The sequence below is a fragment of the Eulemur rufifrons genome, chromosome 17 (assembly GCF_041146395.1).
Source record: "Eulemur rufifrons isolate Redbay chromosome 17, OSU_ERuf_1, whole genome shotgun sequence".
In the NCBI taxonomy this organism is placed as follows: Eukaryota; Metazoa; Chordata; class Mammalia; order Primates; family Lemuridae; genus Eulemur; species Eulemur rufifrons.
This window is the reverse complement of record NC_090999.1, coordinates 50,719,793-50,741,038: the sequence shown is the minus strand read 5'-3', so window position 1 is coordinate 50,741,038 and position 21,246 is coordinate 50,719,793. Positions and strand designations below refer to the sequence as shown.

Below are 21,246 nucleotides of genomic sequence, written 5' to 3'. Positions count from 1 at the left end.
CCCCCACCCCTCCTCCGGTAGCACTACCTACTGTTACGTTAGTTACTACTGTTAAAACACACTTTTGTGGAGAAAAAATTTTGGCCAGAAATACTCTCCAAATGACAACAGTGCTAGTCCTTTGATGAGTAGGAAGGAGAAGCAAATGAGTAGAATATTTTCTGAAAGTGCATGTATGTTATAAATTATATATATGTCATAATGGAAAAATTAGCTTTAATAAACAGTTTTTTTGGCAAGCGTGGTGGTTTTACTATATCAACTTTTATTCTTGCTGAAAAATTAATATTTTATAACTGTAACATACTTTCAGAAGTTAGTTACCCTAAAATCATTTCATGATTCAGCTATGAAAAGATACTCAGAACTCTATACTGAAATAAATGAAATGTGGTAGAATGTTGAATCTAATTATTTCAATAATATAAGGAAATTTGTACATGTGTTAGTTGATCATAAACATGCTATTTGAAGGCCACTTTCTTAACTGTGGACTGTTGGCTAGCTCATTTCATGCCAGGACCCCTGCTCAGACTTCTTAAATTTGCATTAAGGAAAACCCCAATTTTACATCTCTTTTGAGCTAGCCATCTTATACGTGGGTGATGGTGATTATCTTAAGAGATCTTGGTAAATAAGTTTGAATGGCTAAATATACCACTTTACTACAATAGTAAAAATGTTCAAAGAGCATATTCTACCCTTAACAAGCAAGGAATGTGTATGTAGCAAGTTTTGTGTGCTTTATCATTACCACCTTCTGTATGGGAAATGACTGACACAAAACTGAGAATGTTTTTGTTTTTGATGTAGTGTGTGAAAGAAATAATATGACCTTTGTTTTATATGTTTTTGGAGGAATCACTGCTTTGGTTGAAATACCCAAGAACTGTGTTGTAGCAGCAGTTGGCAAAGAACTGAGTGAGTATGAATTTTTTCTTTTTCTCTTTTTAAAAAATTTTTTAACTAGACTTGTATACACATGCTGGGAAGACTAATGAGTTTTTTATATAAGGAACATTTGCCGCTGTCCTAGTCTTGGCTTCTTGGGATTGTTGAAGTGATACAGAGATTGAGACATTTTCAAGATGTTACGCAAGGTTTCTTTTTCTTGTCAGTATTTCAGGTTGTTATCTCTCTTAGCTTGATTAAACAGTATATTGCTTGTTATTCCAAAATTCCAATCTCAGAATCATTTGATAATATTCCAAGTTAAGTTGAATTTTCATACAACTTTGATAGGCATCAGAAAGAGTTCTCTTTTGTATTGACTGTAAGATCTTCTTTTGACAGCTACAGTTTGAACATGAATGGCTGTCAGGATTAAATAACCTTGCTAGAGATTTGTCAGTTGCTAAAATGTTGTCAGAGATACAGAAAGAAACATGGCATGACCTATTATCCAGAGAGGAATTTGAGAAAGAAGAGAGATGTTAGTAATTTTAGAAGGATATGATCTCTGAAACCTTTCCACTTTTTGGAAGTTAGTCATCCTAAGCTTTGACCATCCACAGCACTTGGTCCAGTGGCTTATTATAGCACTTAATATATCGGTGATAAGCCCCTTTATAAGTTGCACTCCCACTCTGGACTGAGCATTTCAGGGCAGTGACTGGGCCTTATTCACATTTGGTATCTAGAGTTCCTAGAACGCAGTAGCTGTTTAGTGTAAATATTTATTGATAGAATTACTTCAGTAGACTTGATTTTGGGTTTTTCTGTATTGATTAAAGTTAGGATTTATGCTTGTTTAAATAAAACTGTATTTGTTACAGCCAGGTTAATGAGTAAAGCAACACATTTAACACCTGTAGTTGAACTTTATGGCATACACAAATTTTAAGTCATATACTCCTCAGAGAATTTGTAATTTAAAGATATAAGCCTAGGTATTGAGAAAAGTTAAAGAAACAGCTATTGAAGTCTTCACTGAGTTGAAGTTAAGTATGAATTTATAGTTTATTTCATAATGGTGCTTACTGGGCTGGGGACATGAGTAGAGAAAGCTGATGGTGGAGATGACTCAGGGATGGCCACTGGGTAGGGGAAGGAGTGAGGTCAGATAGCTGGACGTGCGTGAAACCCTGGGCCTCAGTGTCGGGCAGTGTCAAGGAAAGGGTGAGAGTTCTAAGGACATACTCACTTTGGGTTTTAGCAGATAATTTCAAACATCTAAAGCATTTTAAAGAAGTAGTTTAAAGTATTATGAATAAGGCTCTCTTGGGAGATGGGTTTTTCTGTATGGTAGGTATTTTTCACTTAATGAAATACTTTTGGAGCAGAAATAATATTTTATTTTTGTTTGAACATTTTAATAAAATTATATCTGTCTTTTTCATTTAGTAATTTTCAGGTTGGTAGCACCCACAGAAGGATCACTAGAATGGGATGTTCTCGAAGTTAAGCGCCTCCTTGATCACCAGGATAATATTCTGTCATTGGTTAATGTCAATGGTAAGTTCAATGTGTACATTTATATTATGTACAACTTTGTACTTGTTAACACAACCTGTTTTGAACTTCAGCCTTGTTTTGTTCTAGAATTCCAGAATTACTGTCATTAATGCTTTAGATTAGCAGAGATTGCCATTTTCTTTTACTCTGAAGTTTCAGCCCATAGAGCTGAGCAAGTTTCTTAGATGTTTAGGTCTAAGATTTAGGCACAAGGAGAACAGAGTAGGGCAGAAAAAAGAAGACAGAGAAGAGCATAATTCTCTCAGGCACCACTTGGTAGCTGTGGGGTGATTGTCATGGGCTATGAATCCTTAGCATGTCAGCATTTTTGGCAACTGATTCTGGCTAGTTCCTCTTTTGTTGAGAAGATTGGAAATAGTTATGCCCTTTTGTCTTGCTGAGCACACAGTACAGTATCACATAGCAAGTTATACACTTGGAATGAGTGGGATTCAAACCAGTTGTAATCGTGATTGAGGACTCTCAGAGAAAAACAGCTACAGTAAAGGTCTGCAGAAAATGGGGCAGACATGGTTATGGGTTTCAACTTGCCATATATCCTATTTGGCTTCATAAATGATTTTAATGAGTATCTCCTATGAGCTGAATATGACATCAGATGGCAGGATAGGCTCACAAACCATAGATCTTGGCATTTTAGCTAGTTCACTTGCAAATATGTGACAGTTTATATCTTCAGGGTTCTGGGTGATCTGTGTACAAGGTCAGATGAGAGGACTCCTGGTGACTTCCAGTTTGATAGTCTGGTGGAGACTGCAAGAGCATCCTATAAGGATGCTGTGAATATGATGTAGTGGGAAGACTGGACTGTATCCCCAGCCACATACCTACCTGAGGCTGGGGTGGCTCTTATTTTGTGCGAACATGAGATAGAGGGAAAAAGGGACCCAAAAGTCTCTAAGTATAGTCTCTATTTGTGTGCCATTCAGTCACATTTTCAGATACATCAGTAAGAACATCCCTCTCAGCTCCAAAATCCTTCCCCCTAAGTGAGCTATCTTTTTTGTAAAATCAGCTACAAAGTTTTCTAAGGATTAGCTTGTCTATAATGATAGAAGAAACAATGGTTGGTAGTGCCCCTTTAATTTTCTCTGGTGGCTCTTCTAATCTGGTCCTGGAGGGAGTGACAGCACAAAAGGCAAGTTCTTACTTGAGAGACCCTCTGAAGCCTCCGTGGTGACACTGAACCATAAGTATCAAGGCCCTGGGGCTGCTGAGAAAAGCACAATAGTATTCTGGCCCATTGCACTGGTCATGCCTCGTTGTCTTGTTTTGGTGGTGAAGCACTGGTACCCTTGAACCAGCATGGTTACTTAAGATGATGGGATAGTACTGAGATAGCCTTAACTTCATGGCACTTCTTTTGCCATGTGATATGCAGAGAAACTTATAACAGTTATGAAAGCTTTCTTCAATTATTTCTTTGACAAATTCTGGAGGGAAGAAAAATGGAAAGCTAAAGCAAAAAACTTGTTAACAAAAGTTACAGAAAACCCCTAGTACTTTTTCGTTTATAGACTCTATGGCTGTAAAATTTCACTACACATAGTTAATAAGCTGAAAGCATATTTAGGATCCATACATGGCCAGGTAGTCTGGTAAAATTTGTATATGATTTACTGATAGTCTGATCTGGTACATAAGCATGTCAGACATGCTGTAGACTTTGGCAATCCTGAAATGTTTATGTTGTACAATTCCCTCCTCCACTTTCAGCCCAGCTCTTTTTCCTCATCCATTAGCAATGAAAGATGTGAGCAGTTACTGGGTTTGTACGTCACAAGGGAAGTGAGATTTCAGAGAAGCAACCTTAGAATGGTACCATGGAACTCCCATAGATGTGAATACCAGGTTTGCTAAAGAGATCTGAATGCTCAGGCAGAAGGTTTTTAAGACAAACAAGATAACCTTGCTAATCTCTTTTGGTAAAAGCCTGTGGGTACTTCCGTATTTTATTCCTTTTCTTGTTTTGAACTGACAGCATGGCATGGTCATCACAAAGTGTTAGTGCTTTGTGATGGGATGGATAGACAGATGCCAGGTGAGATTTTCATACTATGTGGCCATTGATACTTACAGGATGAAAATTCATCCACTAATAATATACGTCATTGGGGTTATTTGGCATGAAATGTTTTGAATGACCTGTTTGGGAATTATTTATAAATAATTTACAGTGATAAACCATGTACTAACTCAGATGAATGCCAGTATTTTGTTTTTAGTGAAAATTTCCAACTGGTCATTAACACTTTGTTTCTGTTGCGTAGAGGAATCACAGATACTGGGAGAATTAAGTCAGAGCAGGCAGCTGCATGGTCTCAGTAGGTTAACTCTGTGTTGTGGCTACAGATGCAGAGTGGGAGTCCAGAGGAGTCTTCACTCCTTAGCTCTTTGGTTCTTTTGTAGCTTGAGTGAAGTTAGAAAGAGGAGGGAAAGTGGTAGAAAAGAAGGTCATGGAAAGATTAGTACTGTCTCAACTTTCCCATTATTAAAATTGGAAGCTTGTTTCTCTGCACAGATGAGACGTAAACTTCTTCACAGAACAAATTCTATAGAGCCTGTTAATAAATGCTAGAAGTTAGACATTAATAATCCACCTATTATGACCTTTGAACCAAGACTAAATAATGTTTACATGTAGGCTTGCTGGTAATTCTTTATCTCTGAGAGATTGTTCATCTGGTCATTAGAGATTTGTGTCCTGCTGGTTTATTTGAAAAATGGAATAATTAAATCATAATTACTCATATATGTATTCCTAAATTACAAGTAACTGTTTTAATACCATTAATGTGGAAAAATACTAGGTGCTCAAAATAATAGCAGATACCAAGGATAACATTTGATGTCTTTTTAAAATGGCTGCACATTTATTATTTAATTTGATTTTTACAATCATCCTCTATTTAATGCATAAGAAATTCAAGATAAAGGTTAAATGACTTCTTAAAGACCACCTGGCTAATACCAGGCAGAGCCAGAATTAGAAACTGGGTTTCTAAACTCACTGCATTTACTCTCCATCTTACCCTAAATAAGAAAGAATTAAAATAAATTACATTTCTTAAAGATAATTTTTAGTCTAGCAGTTGTACATTTTCTATTAAATGTGTAATGTGTAAAGTGTATAATGTGTTGAGTATAAAATGAAAACTTCATTTTCTTTAAAGGTTTAAAAATCTTGTTATTATGTGAGTTATACATAGTCATAGTAGAAAAATGAGAAAATGGTGAAAAATATAAAAAATACAAAAATTAAAATCTTTCTACCATCCAACCATCCAGTACAAACTCCGGTCCACATCTTTATAGGTGTTTTTCTGGGTGCACGTGCGTGTGTGTATGTGTATATATATGGTTTACTGTTTTGTAACAGTATGTCATGAATATATTTCCATATCAATGTAAACATACTTACACAACTTAATTTTCAGTAATAGCATTACTATTTCATTTTGTGGGTGTCTTATTATTCAATCCTCAATTAGATGTTTAGATTATCTTCAGATATTTAAGATTATATATAACAACGTTGTACATATCTTTTATGCATTTTCTTCAAGATAAATTCCTAGAATTAGAATTGTTGGATTGATAGGTTTACATTTTTTAAGGTTTTGATACATATTACCAAATTAATCTTTGAAAAAATGGTACTAATGTATACTAATTTATAGTGGGACACTAGCAGTGCATGAACATGCTGATTCCTTATGTTTTGGGCAGTACTGTATTGGGCATTTTCCTGTGTTATAATCTTTCCCTATTCACAAGTCAATAAATGACATCTCATTGTTTTTAGATCTCTTTGATTATTAAAGGAGTTGGACATCTTTTCACATTTTTACTTACCATTTGTATTTTTTGTTTTGCCTGCCCAAGTCCTTTGCCCATTTAACTTCTTATGTATCAAGTACATCCAAGTTGCAGATTTTTCCCAGCTTTTTGTCATTTAAGTGTATGACTTCTTTTTTTTGCCAAGCAGATATTTTCTAGGATATTCCCCACCCCCGTACATCCACCATTCTTCCTTTAGAGCCCTTTACCACTCCACATTCATAAAAGTATTCACCTTTATTTTTTTCAGTCCTTTAAGTACCTTTAAAGTTTTAATCTATTTGAAACTTATTTTGGAATATGATCCAAAGTAAGGTTCTTTTATTTTTATTCTCCGAAAACTTAACCAAATATTCCAATAGGAGGTATTTCTTTCTTTACTGAAATGAAATGTAATCATCATCACATACTAAATAACTAAGTAAACTTGAGTTTATTTCTGGTCTTTGTATTCTGCTATAGTAATCTTTCTGTTGGCTCGTCTGGGTACCTCACTGTTCTAACTACTGTGGTTTTACAGAGCGTTACTACTGGACAGTCCATTCATTTTTACTTTAGCTTAAATAAAATGATTAATAATGAGGTATATGTGAACTTTGCCTAGATTTGAGTTTTGTCACTGGCTCCCACGTTGGAGAGCTGATCGTCTGGGATGTCCTGGACTGGACCATGCAGGCCTATGAACGAAACTTCTGGGACCCATCCTCACAACTGGACGCCCAGCAAGAAATAAGGCTCTGTCAAAAATCAAACGACATTTCTATTCATCATTTCACATGTGATGAAGAGGTAAGAAAATGTATAAAATATTTATAAACTTGCCTTTTTTAATAAACCTAATTTCTGATTTTTAAAATTTAATCCTATGATGGACATAAGAAAGTATCATTATTCATGGTTTCAAGTTGTGCTTTAAAATCATCTGATATTTTTCAAAGACTGTACCACTTGCATTAAAAAAGCATTTTAATCTTCATGCCTAATCTTGAGGCAAAGAAATGATTAAATGGCCACAGACAATAAAAACCCTATTGAAATTTTGAGCTGGATTAAATAATCCCATAGGATTTGAAGTTAATGCTTAAAATTGTTTTAAGAGACACTGTGAGAAAGAATCTTTTTGAATATATCTGGGACATTTCCTAGAGAGATAAAGGAAATTAAAAATTTTAGTAATGTTTCTCTTTTATTCTGCTAGCATTCTAGGACAAGATAATTGGATGGGAATTGCTGATTTCCATCGTTTAGGCCTTGGCAGTGATGTTTTTGAAGCACTTTACATCTTTTTTGTTGTAAGAGATTAGTATCAATGGACTACTGAATCTTGGCTTTGTTCTGAAAAAAAATCTCTGCTTTTAGCCTCAGGGGCTCAGAAAGTGTTTTTAAAGGGGAGTTATTAATATTTTTCTGAATGAAATCACAAGAAATGTTTTAAGAGTTCTAACCTTTGAGGAGAGGGAGTGGGGGAAGCTTTTCCTTCACCTTTTTTGGTGCCTTTCTACATTGTTTAAATTTTCTAATTGTATCCATGTTAGTATTTTTATTAAATTTTAGCAGTAGTGTTTTGGAGTGGGGAAGACTGTGATCCTTTTTTTTGTTTTCTTTGCACTGCTCGTACTTTAAAAAACAAAACAGAATAGGGTAAGAACAGGATTAAAAACACTAATGTACTCAAAGATTGTTTCTTTTATCCCAACTTTAATTTAAAAAATATATATATATATAATAAAAACAATATGGTCTCACAAAAGATGAAGACTAGATCTCTAAGAGTTGCCCTAAAAATTATATATATTTTATATCTTTTTCTTACTTTTGTAAAAATTTATATTAAAAGGTTTTCTGTTTTATAGTCCTTTTTATCTTAAAAGTTTTGGTTGATGTTTATTAAGTACTATAAATGCTTGATAAAGCACTATACAGTTTTCCCTAATTTTCCTTCATTTCTTGGGGCCTCTTCTCCATTAATTGTTGATGACAGGTGATGGATAGACTGTCTCCATTGAGTGAATGCAGCCCCCAAAGGTCATGAATTCTCTAGATGTATTTATAATTTTCTTCTTGACCTTGGATAAACTACTTAGAACTACTTTCTGGCGATTCTACATTGAATGCAGTCCACAGGGCTCTTGATATTAGCACACTGGCCAGCTGTTTTCAGTAATGCCCCTGGCACTGGTCCTCAGCTTGCAAGTGCAGGGTACCAGTCCTGGGAGTTGAGGGGTCATTCCAGATTTCCACTCTGGCAAGGCTTGAGTGCATGCTTTTGTTCAGATATTGTAGGTCTGAGTTGGGTTTGTAGCCTTTGAGACTATGAAAAGGTTGGAGGGCACAGGGTCTAAACAGGAAGGCCATCTGTATGGGTTTTTGAAAGGTCTGCCTCATGAGGGTACCTATTGAGGATGAATGAATGATTCTAAGACAAGTGCTACCTGAAGTGTAGTAACTTACAAAATTTTTAAAAGCCGGCGTGAGTGTTTGTGGTGTGAGAAAAGAGCAAGGGACTGGAGTAATGTGACTTTGATTCTTATATTGACTCCATGTCTCATTTCTTGTGAGACTTTAATTTCCTTTTAATTTTAACTTGATCATCTGGAAAATGGCAATAATGCTTACCTTCCTACTTTAAAAAGATGTTGTGAGGGTGAAGTGAGATAAGTACTAGTGAAAGTGCTTTTAAAAGATTAAAGTTGTTTTAGTGAAAAGGTATTTATTTCTAATACTACATTTGGAAAAAATACTTCAGAGGATCTTACAATGATAATGCCACTATAACGTATGCTTTTTTGATTGCTTAAGATGTGGAGTGCAAGTAACTTTGCTCACATTTTCTGGGCAAAAGAAGCTAGGTAATTTCCCCAAGGATATAGTATTATGTGAATGAAAACCCTGGTTGTACCTCAGCAGCTTCTGCTGTAGGGCCAGGCTGGCGGCCATGCTATCATGTTTCAGTGAGAAAGAAAATGATGCTAAGGGATATGATATGCAGTGTTTTCTCTGTATTAGTGGTTGTGTCCTTCTTCTACCTTCTGAATGCTCTAAGCTTTCTCCAATGCTTTGACATTTTTGGGCTTCAGAGGGCAGTATAGGAATTTGGGCTGAAGGCTAGGAATAGGCAAAATAACAATGGCTTTTTGATGTCACGAAAGGGCAGGAAATCTATACCAGGTATATTAAGTACTAGTTTTATGTCTATTTCTGAACTCTTCTCCCCAGAATGTATTTGCCGCAGTTGGAAGGGGTTTATATGTGTATAACCTTCAAATGAAGCGTGTGATTGCCTGCCAGAAAACCGCCCATGACTCCAATGTCCTGCACATCGACAAACTTCCCAACAGGTACACATTCCTATCTGTTCTGCAACAGATGAAAGAAGTCACGGTTCCCAGGGCCACCAGTGTACTTTCTCAGGTGTCCAAGTTACCTGGCGGGCTCCATGGCTTGACCTGCTGTGTTCTTTTGGAAATGGAATGCCCCCTATTTCTTAGCTAAAGAGTTTGTGGCAATATGTTACGGAATTTACAAGATGCAAGGATCAAATGAATTATGTTGAATTTCATTTTAAGAAGAGATTATTTAAAATTTGGTATTTATTTAATAAAGTAAAAGACTGGGGCACTTACAATGTACTGATTTTTCTTTTTATATATTCCATAAACCCACCTTTTTGTTGTTGTTGTTTATGGCCAGAATCAGTGGTAGTCTCCTTTTAGTCTAAGGCTGTTAAGTGAGGGTTTTCCTCTCAGGGTAGATTAGGCTGCTGAGTTTCTAGGGATGAAAATTACGGGAAAGGAATAGCATTATTTTCTATTCAGGATATTTTTAGAGTGAGAAGCACCCCAAGAAGAGATACAGTGAGAGGAGGGAAAGGGGGCTGCTCAGGACATTGTGAAAATGTAATTCATACCCTGTTTTCCTAAATGCATTTTTAAAAATGGAAAGAACAAGTTTATTGCATTTGAGCCAATGTAACTTGTATAATGCATGCCTTTCCTGAAGAGTGCTTTTAGTTTACATTGTAAAGCCACGATAAATTGTGATTTTTATCAGCTCCTGCTAAGAGCTTAAAAAAAGCAGTTGAGGACTCCAGTGATTTCTTTCATTGGAAATTTAACATTGGCCCTCCATGGTGCTCTTTCTATCTTTGTATTACTGGTTTTCTGTTCTGACAGGCAGTTAATCTCATGCTCAGAAGATGGCAGTGTACGCATTTGGGAGTTACGAGAAAAACAGCAGCTCACAGCTGAACCTGTACCAACAGGTGTGTGTCTGTCCCCAAAAAAGTAGTCTTTCTCCCCCTCTTTCTCTTTTCTCATGTGAAAAGCAGAAGAAAGGAGGTTATGTGAAATTACAAGAATGTAGAATGTGCTCCAAATAGGCATCACATGTTTACAGAAAGCATATGGTAATTGAGACCGAGGAGTCATATCTTAATATTGCCTTAATGTAGAACTGCCTCTTTATTTCAGTTCAAGACTACTGGGATTTTATTGCTTTGAGGGTAAGCTGTTATTTTCTGCCAATCTAAATATAAATGAATAATTACTTCATTTGGTCTTTGTCTATAATTTTGACTGATACACAGAATTTGTACCATCAGATGCCAAACTAAAGTGTTCTTTAGCCTTGACATTGGACTCTATTTATGGGAAACAACACTTTTTTGTGTGTTTATATCATAATTTCATGAGCTCTTGGTTTTCAGGTATTTGATTTGAAAAAAACTCTGGATATTCGAATAAATTGGTTACCAAACTTTGCATAAGAAATAAGGTGCTGGTACCTCTAGTTTCTTCTGGTTCTTTTGACTTACCTAAAGTCTTAGGGTATTGTTTTTGTATGTACACATATAATTTTCCACTATGCTTTGTTGATAGTTCTGAGTTGTGCCCTTTTTTGACAATCAGACACTGCCATTCAGGCCTTTGATTTCTCTCTTCCTTCATTCCCAGTGCCTCTCTTTTTATTATGTTAATAGACCTTCACCAATGGGTGAGTAGGGCAGTAAAAGCAGATGAGGAACAAACTTGGTTAGCTAAGAAAGTTGAAAGGAAATAACATTTAAAAAACCCTAGCATAGTGCTTGGTACCATCCATTTAGCCCTTGACTAAATAAGAGTGGGACATCTTTGCATTTAAATTTTGTTTTTCTGAGCTCATATTACTATTGTAAATAAAGAACACAGTAATCTTGGAAATGTCTGAAATGACTGTGTTTTTCTAGGTTTTTTTAACATGTGGGGATTTGGAAGAGTGAACAAACAAGCCAGCCAACCTGTTAAAAAGCAAGAAAATGCCACTTCGTGTTCACTGGAGCTTATTGGAGATTTGATTGGACACTCCTCGTCTGTGGAGGTATCGCTTTCAATAGGCATAGAATGTCCAGGCACCTCCTGCTTTTGCATCTCACTGGTCTTTTCATTCAGTTGGTCTCATAAAGACCTATAACTTTCTCTCTTATCTGTAGGTTTTTTCTGGATCTCAACCTGGAACAGGATAGGATATAGTATGTGCAGTCAGGATCTCCCTTTACAGAGATGTGATTTGAGGAAACATGGAATGCGTTGCTTTTAAGAATGGGCTTAATCACCATTATTTATGAGCTGGAGATAGCCGATGATAAGGGCAATATGAATATGTTGAACATATGTGTGTAGAGTTAAAACCTTAATAGAATCTAGTTCCAGGGTCCTTTACCAAATTCATGAACAGAGTACTGTTTTCACCTGCCTTTGATTTGTAAAAATTTGTTAGCTGTAATAAAATGCTGTGCCTTGATTATTGTACATATATGAAAATACTAGTGAAAATTATAAGATGCATAAAATTCTAACTTGGAGAAATACAAATACATTAATATTTACTACAGGTACTATTGCCTGTAATGAAGGAATAAGATCAGATAAAGAGACAACTGGGACTGATAACAGCGTAAACAGCGCCCTAAGAACTTCTTAAATTGTTCTTCCCTGTTTTATAGCCAGAGAAGAAAAAAGTTTCATTTGAAAGGGCTTTCATGCTTGGGAGCAGCAACATACTTGCTAGTGAGCATTTCCTATATTTCAGACAGTGGATGCTGGAGTTTACAAAGAGATCGAATACAATCTTTGCCCTCATGGATCTTGCACTTTAGGGGAGAAGAAGGGTATACACCTAATAAGCTGTTCATCTAGGCTGCTTATGATGTACCCAAAAGAATAGCACGTAGTGCATACTCAAGAGTTAGGAGAAACATTTCTTGCTGAATCCTATAAACGGTTAGAAGACATGGGACTTGAGCTGAATCTTGAAGTTTAGGAAGGATTAATACATAGCCCTGTCACTGTAAGCTCCTTGAGGCTGGGTACGATGTCTTATTTATCTTTGGTTTCTTCTAACAAGTACCTCAGTTTTTTTTTTTTAACTTTTTGTTTTTGGCTGGGTGGCTATAGTGTAGTTTGAGGGGCGCTAGCATGGAATGTGGTAGACAAAAGGGCAAAGATGGCATTTGCATGGTAGCAATGAACAGAGTGGCTACACTGGAGCACTGGGTTCTTGTGAACAGAGACTAGTAGGAGCTAAAGCTTGGGAAAGTAGCTTGGGGTCAGATTGTGAATGTCCTTGAATGTAAGGCTGGGGAGTTTGGACTTTAAAGTAGTGGGAACCAATTAAAAATGTTTTTAGATGGTGGGAGAAACCTTCAAAATGGCCTACTTGTCATAATATAAAATAGTATCAGATTCTTAGGAATTTCCCTGAGTGAAAGTGTTGATACTTAAGTGTTTTTAAAAAGCATCTCTGGCTTCATTGGTAAAATAGAGGCTGTCTCTTTGGTGCTATCTGCTGATATCTCCTCATTTCTTTATTTCCACCCTTGCTCTCTGGCCTAACCCCTCTACCTGTGTACTGAATTCTGTCTTTCCCAGGCTCCTGAGGAGTTTTGCTCCCATGTTTTCCCCTTCACTCCTGCTACATCAGCTGAGTCCTCTCCCGGGGACCTAACCTGCTATCTTCAGAGAAAATGCTCATTCCTCTTGTTCCTTAATGTTCTGTTTCTCTTATTTTGCTTTTTCTTTCAAGGATGTCATCCTTTCCACGGGGTCATGTATCTGCTCTCTGCTACCATCGCTCTACTTCGTAGTGTTCATGCTGACTTTTCATCAACACGCCATGTTCCTGGTCTTAGCTTCCAGCCTTGTCCTTCACGGGGCATGCCCTTTCCCTTTATTGAGAGAGTTTCTCTCTTTGAAGCTTTCTCTGACCACTTCAGCTCTTACATAGTTCAGTTTCCCCTTTTCTGAATTTTTTTGGCATGTTATAGTTTGTACTACGTTATTTAGTACCTAATTACGTAGTCTTTCATTGGGGCCCTAATTGTTTCAACTATGATTTTTCACAAGTGAATTAGAATCTTCTTGAAGTTAAGGACCATAAGCACATAGGAGATACTCAGAAAATGCTTCTAGATTGATATGGAGAGCTGAAGCCAGTGTGTATTTTGGGAAATTTTGAATTCAGACATTTTATCCTTAGTCATTTGTGCATAAATGATGATTAAGTAAAGCAGGTGTGGCAAGAAATCTTCAAACCAACACTTGAAGAATTATATTATGGTAAAATTTGGAAGATACTTTGGGAATTTATATATTTTACAAAAATAACTGTTACTAATAGTTCTGTAGTTGAGCAACATTAATGAAGTTATGATTATTAAAATATTAGATATTGGTCATATTTGTATGTGATGGTTAAGAGAATACTCAAAAATGAAATTTCTCATGATAAATGGAGTTTTATATTCGGATCCAAAGGAATCTCGAAGGTACATATCTTACAAGCGCATGTGTTAATCTAATAATAATATTAGCCTCTTCTTAAAGTTCCTATAATCAATAGTTTTAATTTTCTTTACAGATGTTTCTGTACTTTGAAGATCATGGACTAGTGACATGCTCTGCTGATCATCTCATCATTTTGTGGAAAAATGGACAGCGAGAATCTGGATTGCGCAGTTTAAAATTATTTCAAAAATTAGAGGAGAATGGTGACCTGTACCTTGCTGTCTAGGAGTACTTGTGCATGAACCTTGAACATCAAATACAGGGTAATATTCTGAAAACCATAAATATATTGATCACTTAAATTTGTAATTTTTTTCTTATTAGTCTGTAGAATTCTACATGTTTGAAGTGTTTTTTGTGGGCCTATAACCAAGGAACAAGTTGCTTCTCAGGTATTAGTACATCCTCCAAAGAAGGAGTTTTCCAAGTTTTCCACTGGACTTTGTGCTGCTGTTGAAGTGGGGTAAGCATTGTGTTTTGAGCTTCTTTGAACTTAGACCCTTTGTGAAGAGGTAGAAATGTAAGGTAAGAGTAAAGTTTTGGTATTCATTAGAAGTTTTATTCTTCGATTTTTCTTAGAGCCTGTTTAAGAATTCTTGTAAGTTTTAAAATATCCTTTCTTGTACAAATTTCCTTGGTCTTTGGTAACTGTCAGTATTTTATAGTGCAAACTTGAATCTCTTAACCAAAAAATGAACTAAATATGCAGACTAAGTATAACAGTTCTTTTTTGTACCAACTAATTTGTCTAAATCATATTTAAAAATTTTTAGTTCTAGTTACTAAAATCCCTATGAACTCAAATCAGTAGGAATCTCATGAGGGTGCATTTTTTTCCCCAGTGTGAATTGGCCTGATCAGCTAGCTATTGGCTAGATTGGTGCTATAGTATGCCAGGGCACAGTGTTTCCAAAGTCAGGGGCTGCAGCTGAAGGTGCCTGATCCATCTGACCATTGCCTCAAATATGAAATGCCTAAGAAAGGCTTCATTGATGTAGTTCCTCGTAGTGTCCAATAAGACACTATAACGGGCCTTGTGAGAATCACCCTCTTCCAAACTCCTATTAATGTTGATATTTTGACCTCCTCCTCTGAACCATAAATGTTCTTAAGGACATCTACAATGGTGAATTCTTTCCAGAAGCTTTTCAATTTACTTTGCCCAAATCCAGAGGAATCACTAGCTATGGCGGTTATAGCCTTATAAAATGTATTTCTTAAATATTAATAAGACTTGAAAGTTGAAATTACTCCTGCCCCATGGGCTCTAGAATGGATGTTGTTTGAGCAGGCATGAAACCAATAATCTCTTTGTATATCTCCATCTGAGGTCTTGGGGACACAGGTTTGTTGTCATTGAGCAGTACTAATTTGGAAGGAATCTTTTTCTGAGCAGTAGGTCTCAATACTGGGTTTCAAATATTCCATAAACCATGCTGTAAACAGATGTGCAAACATCCAGGCTTTGTTTTTCCATTTATAGAGCGCAGGCAGAGTAAACATAGCATAATGCTTACGGGCCCTTGGATTTTCGGAATGGTACATGAGCATTGGCTTCAACTTAAGGTCACCAGCTACATTAGCCCTTAACAAGAGGATGAGTCTGTCCTTTGAAGCTAGGAGCCAGGCATTGACTTCTCTTCTCTAGCTATGAAAGTCCTAGATGGCATCTTCTTCCAATAGAAGGCAGTTTTATCTTCATGGAAAATGGGTTGTTTAATGTAGTTACTCTCATCAGTTATCTTAACTAGATCTTCTGGGTAACTTGCTAATTCTCCCTGTACTTTCATGTTACAGAGATGGCTTCTTTCCTTAAACCTCATGAACCAATGATCTCTGCTTGCTGCAGATAGATGAAGAGATTAGGCTTTGGTTTAAGAGAATGTTGTGGCTGGTTGGCTCTTCTATCCAGACCCCTCAAACTTCCTCCATATCAGTAATAAGGTTGTTTTGCTTTCTTATCATATGTGTCTTCACTGGAGTAACACTTTTAACTTCAAGAATTTTTCCTTTGCATTCACAACTTGGTTGGCTTAAGAGGCCTAGCTTTCAGCCTAAGTTTAATCGTTTCTAGCTTTTGATTTAAAGTGAGAGATATGCAATTCTTCCTTTCACTTGCATACTTAGTGATCACTGTAAGATAATTGGAATAATTTCAATATTGTTATGTCTCAGGGAATAGAGAAGCCTAAGGAGAGAGGCCGGTTGGTGGAGCAGTCAGAACACAGACAACATTTATCACTTAAGTTTGCTGTCCTATGAGAGTGTAGTTTGTGGCACCCCAAAATAATTATAGTAGTAACAAAGATCACCACAACAGATATTATGAAAATGTGACACAGACAGGAAGTGGGCACATGCTGTTGGAAAAATGGCATCAATAGACTTACTTGATGCAGGGCCACCACAAACTTTAAATTTATAAAAAAAAAAAATAAAATGCAGTACCTGCAAAGTACAATAAAAGGAGGTATGCTGGTACTGTAGTTTTCTGCCACAATTATTTAAAAATAACTTTATTACCTCAGTGCCTGGCTCTGTTCACATAATGCAAAGCATTGGGTAATCCCTTCCATTTATCTTTCTCAAGTTGAGTAGGGTTCTGATTGAATTGATGGGCTTGTTATTTGCCCAGAAGCCTAACTAGTCCTAACTCTGAGGGCAAGCAAATTTCAAAATCTCAAATTAGAACTAAAAAATGACTTTGTGTAATTATAGGGTCATTCTGGTTCAACTAACGATGTTTTACAGCTAACTTCCTTCCTCTGGTTAGTAATAACGTGACTTCTCTTTGGATTGGTGTTGTATTTTTCTAAAGTAATATGGCTCCCCTCAACACATGGTGTTTAGTAAACAAGTCAGTATAAGAGGCAGTTGTAATAGTTTATATTACATAAAAACTGTCTGACACACATTCCATCTGAAAGCCTATATTTCTAACAAATTGACTATATGGAAGAATATACTAGTTAGCAACTCAGAAGATTATACTAGATTATACGGATAAAGAACAAATGTACTGGCGCTTTAGTACCCGGCTGTCTTAAAGCATTTAACATTCACACATTAATATTTGAAGTTAACATGAAATTAATTTGACATAACACTGAGTAAGCTGTAATGTTTCATACAGAAAATGTCAGACACCTGATAAATGTTACTTACCAAATGGAATTGAAAGTGAGATGATCAGAAAAAGACTGTCTTTGCCTCAAGCCAGCTTCTGAAGCCTAGACAAATTATCTAGCTCCTTAATACGGGATTCTGGCATCCTGATTTTTATGTGTTCTGAAAACAAAGTGTGTGACTCATGAAATAAAGGACACTAAACCAAAAATTTTAAATTATGAAAAATTTAGGCCAAAGAGGTAAAATAAAAACAGTTGCTGGGAATGAAAAATGGCTGTAAGAATTTAGTTACAAGTACTTCACAAAAACATTTTCATCACATTTACATAATACAGCATTACAATGCAAAGCTGGCTGCTGTCCTGACCAAACAAGTTTTCTTACCTAACAAAAATAATTTAGATACATTTCTTTGTATGGAATTGTCATGTTTCCATTTTTGGTACAAAACATAGAAAAAAACATTGGCACATTATGTAGTGATAAGTCATTTTTTTCTCCCCATGTACCAGTTCCAAGTATTCTGCATTCCAATTTTTATTTGAAAAAAAGTAATTACTGATTCAATTAATTCAGTCTCTGTTTATACTTCTTAAAAATGCAGCATGGAGTACAGAGGAAGAAAAACTAAGATATTTTGTTTACTGAGTTTCTAATATTTATAATACATAGAGAAGGGTTGGCTGGTAAAAGAGAAAGGAAAATCTCAATTCTGACTTTATGTAGATCACAGAAAGTTGTGAAAAGAGCTGTAGAAAAATATGCACTTGTGCTTTAGAAGCTTTTAGCATACAATAGCTTAAAATAGTATTTACTGCCTCCCCATATGCCTATTTTCTGATATATTTACACATCATGCAATTTTTTTTACATAATTAAAGCAAATGACATGATCTCAAATATAGATAGGTTAAAAATATCTGAACCTTGAAACTTCCCCTATCCCTTCCCCAAATGTATAGGTGGTGCACGGCACAACATACTCCATGAGTTTATACCCAGAAAATTTAGAGTTTAGTAAAAAATTTAAACAGTAAATGTATATAAATTTTTTTAAAAAAAAATCTTGTCCAAGGGCATTCAGATTTAATGGCTTTTATAGAATACTCAGTATAGTGCCTTGTGGCTGTCTCTGAGAGCCAGAAATAAGGGACATTCATAGATTGCCCCCCCAAAACGAGATGCCACCCCCTCCGCCATCATGGATGGCTTTCTGTTAAGATGAATCCCTTTTACAGGAAAAGGACTGCACAGGCTGCTGATACCAGTCTAGAGAGGGCACTCATCAGGCCAAGGCCGTGTTCTGACTTGTGAGTTGCACCATCTACCAAAGAACCACCTAGCCGTAGAGGCTGTGAAGCTAACTAGTTTATCAATAATTTGGTCCTAGTTGTTTTGCTCATATTATGTAGTTTTTTTCTTAGATATATCTTTTCAGATAAGCTTCTTATGAATCCTTCAGACCAATGCTCTTGAGGAAGATAGTCAAGCTCAACAGTGGTGGTGAGAGATGAGCTGAACGCTAGCTAAGCTACTTAGTCACCGTCCAGGGGGATGAACTCACGGGCACCAATGCGTTGCTTCTGGGTCCTGCTAGTTACAGTGAATCAGCTTCATGGTTTGACAAGGGCATACAGGATGACCGCAGAGCAAAGGCATTTGCCAAGTATTTGTTCTGTCACTAAGTGATTGTTCCAAAGAACATTTTTTTCATGGAATGTAACTTTCTAAAAATGAAATTTGGGGACTTGAATGATTCAAGGTCAAATATTAAACATTACCTCCTTCACCTATACCTGTCATTGTCCTATGAAGGAAAGCCTCTTGTTTACACTACTGTAATTCACAGCGCCCTTTGTAGATCAAGAGGTCCCCTTCTCTGGCTTGGCTTTAGCTTTCAGATGGAAGCCTCAGACTTTTGCACTTTAGGTCGTCTAATGTCTTCCAGTGTTTGTAGTTATCAGCCAAATGTTGCATCAGGGCTGGCAGATGTGCAAAGGCTGCAAGGACAGAAAAAGAATTAAAAGAAACCTGTTAAATTAAGTTATACCCCAGGAGCATTTATAAGGCTGGGGCTCTCTGGGAGAAGTCTAGGATCAGACTTGGAGTACCCTGGGTCAGGCCTTAGTCTGTAAGTGAACACACAAGCATGCGGACAAGTCATTAAGCACTAGTTTCTGAAATACAGATCCTTTTAATTAAAAATTGAAAAGCTGTTTTATCTTCTGCTAGAAAGGTGGAAAGAAAAGCTGTTTATCAGTGACATTATCAGAAGAGCTTGCTCTGTAATTCAGAGCAGACTCAATACATTTGCATTTTTTCTAGAATGTCCTCCAATGGTAGACTAAAACTGCTATAAGCTTTGGAAACCTGTCCTTTGATAATTGGATAAACAAGTCTTTGCCTCTTTAAACAACCATGAAGCCTTCTGTACACAAGGTTCTGGGCCAGGTGCTGGGGATGCAAAAAGTACACACGTGCCCCACCCTACCTAGCCACAAACAGCTGACAGCTAACTTTTTGAAAATAATACTTCTGTTGCCTTTAGGCCCAGCCTATGGCATTAAAGGTTATCATCATAAAGCATAACAAAACATTCTTTGTGGATGACAAAACAGTAACTGTCTTACCATCCCAAGCATCAAACATGTCTGTTATGAAGTAGTCAATGAAGGAGATCTGGGACTTGGGGATGCTGCAGGTATTTCGGTCAAATACTGGCATCACCACAGGTAGCCCCTGTCTCTTCTCTTCATCGGTCTGTAAGAAAAAAACACCACCACACAGGGCTGTAGGGCACATGAGACACTTTCATAGTAACATCTTCTTTCTTAGAACAACCCTGTGAAAATGGGTCATTATGCAATTTTATAATTGAAGAACTAGGCTCAGCAAGGTCCTAAGACTTAAGTCAACCACTGGATGAGCTGCAATGACTAAACTCAGGTCTCCTGACTTGCAAGTCCCTTACATTTTATGCTATACCATAGCCCCTCCTGACACATTGATCTCAGGGTATTTAGCCCTTCCTCTGTGATCTGTTTTTATTGTAAGGTCAAAAATTATTTTCAAAGTCATACCAATACAACTTCTCATATCAACCAATAATAACTGATATTTACACTGAGGGTGCAGAAGCAATAGTGGGAAAAACTGCTAATGCTTTAGCATGACTCAAGAAACTAGCACCAAACTCTATTAATAGTAATAGTCATTGTATTCACTGCCATAGATTTGCAGTTTTAAAAACTTTCACTTAGGAATTAGCTCTTTGAAGCAATAAGAATTGTTAATTTTATTAGATCTTGACCTTTGAGTACGTGTCTTTAATATTCTGTGTGACAAAATGGTAAGTACACATAAAACACTTGTGCAATGAGCTGAACTAGCTGCTTTTTCCATGGAGTGCTATTTTTACTCAAAAGAATTGTCAGACAAACCATTGTTCAGATTTGGGAATTAGGCATGCAGCTCTCTCAAGGTGTGTGGAAGTCTGAGTATCAGGCACATTAAAGTATATATTCATGAGTGTAACGTCATAATTCATTGAGCTGAATATTAAGATCCACATTTCCTGCTGTGGGGTACTGAGCCAGAAGCCCGCTAATCACAAGCCTCATTTGTAACGTTTCTGATTTTTAGGTCATACTGGCTTGTGAACACTAGTACATTCCTTTTTGGGAGAAGGACACCTAATAAATAGCTTGCATCAAAGAACTTAAAAGTGCTTCTTTCTCACTCCCTATTCACACACTTTGAGAGTAACTGGGAGTAGGCCTTCGCGTCCTCTCTGTGGGTCCTGGGAAGCCCATTAGTGGCCTCCCGCCAGCTCCTGGCTCAGATTGCTCATTTCAGCTCAGTTGATCAAGCAGCCTTAAAATACCCACTGGGGTTCAAGGAGTAGTTTGGTTTTTTCCTCTGTTCTCTCTAGCAAGCTCAGAACTGCCTGTCCTACTTTCCTTCAGTTCAGGGGTTCTCTTTA

The 21,246-nt window shown here is 36.6% G+C and overlaps 2 protein-coding genes across 20 annotated transcripts in view; one reads left to right on the top strand and one right to left on the bottom strand.

Annotated features, from left to right (window-relative positions):
• WDR41 (WD repeat domain 41) overlaps window positions 1–21,246 on the top strand; it is a 69,289-nt gene that overhangs the window by 22,801 nt on the left and 25,242 nt on the right. Inside the window, exons 7-13 of the mRNA XM_069492726.1 lie at window positions 859–921; window positions 2,344–2,454; window positions 6,920–7,104; window positions 9,532–9,653; window positions 10,488–10,576; window positions 11,540–11,670; window positions 14,209–14,398. Coding sequence (XP_069348827.1) covers window positions 859–921; window positions 2,344–2,454; window positions 6,920–7,104; window positions 9,532–9,653; window positions 10,488–10,576; window positions 11,540–11,670; window positions 14,209–14,361 — 854 coding nt within the window. The 3' untranslated portion in view covers window positions 14,362–14,398. The remainder of the gene's footprint in view (window positions 1–858; window positions 922–2,343; window positions 2,455–6,919; window positions 7,105–9,531; window positions 9,654–10,487; window positions 10,577–11,539; window positions 11,671–14,208; window positions 14,399–21,246) is intronic.
• The window catches only part of PDE8B (phosphodiesterase 8B), a 223,765-nt gene continuing 219,991 nt past the window's right edge, over window positions 17,473–21,246 (bottom strand). For 16 of the 19 annotated variants that reach the window (XM_069492718.1, XM_069492721.1, XM_069492724.1 and 13 more), the window contains 2 exons: window positions 19,895–20,024; window positions 17,473–19,264 (listed from right to left, as the gene is read on the bottom strand). In XM_069492718.1, coding sequence (XP_069348819.1) covers window positions 19,155–19,264; window positions 19,895–20,024 — 240 coding nt within the window. In that variant the 3' untranslated portion in view covers window positions 17,473–19,154. The remainder of the gene's footprint in view (window positions 19,265–19,894; window positions 20,025–21,246) is intronic. The other 3 variants (XM_069492723.1, XM_069492714.1, XM_069492706.1) reach the window with 2 other exon arrangements.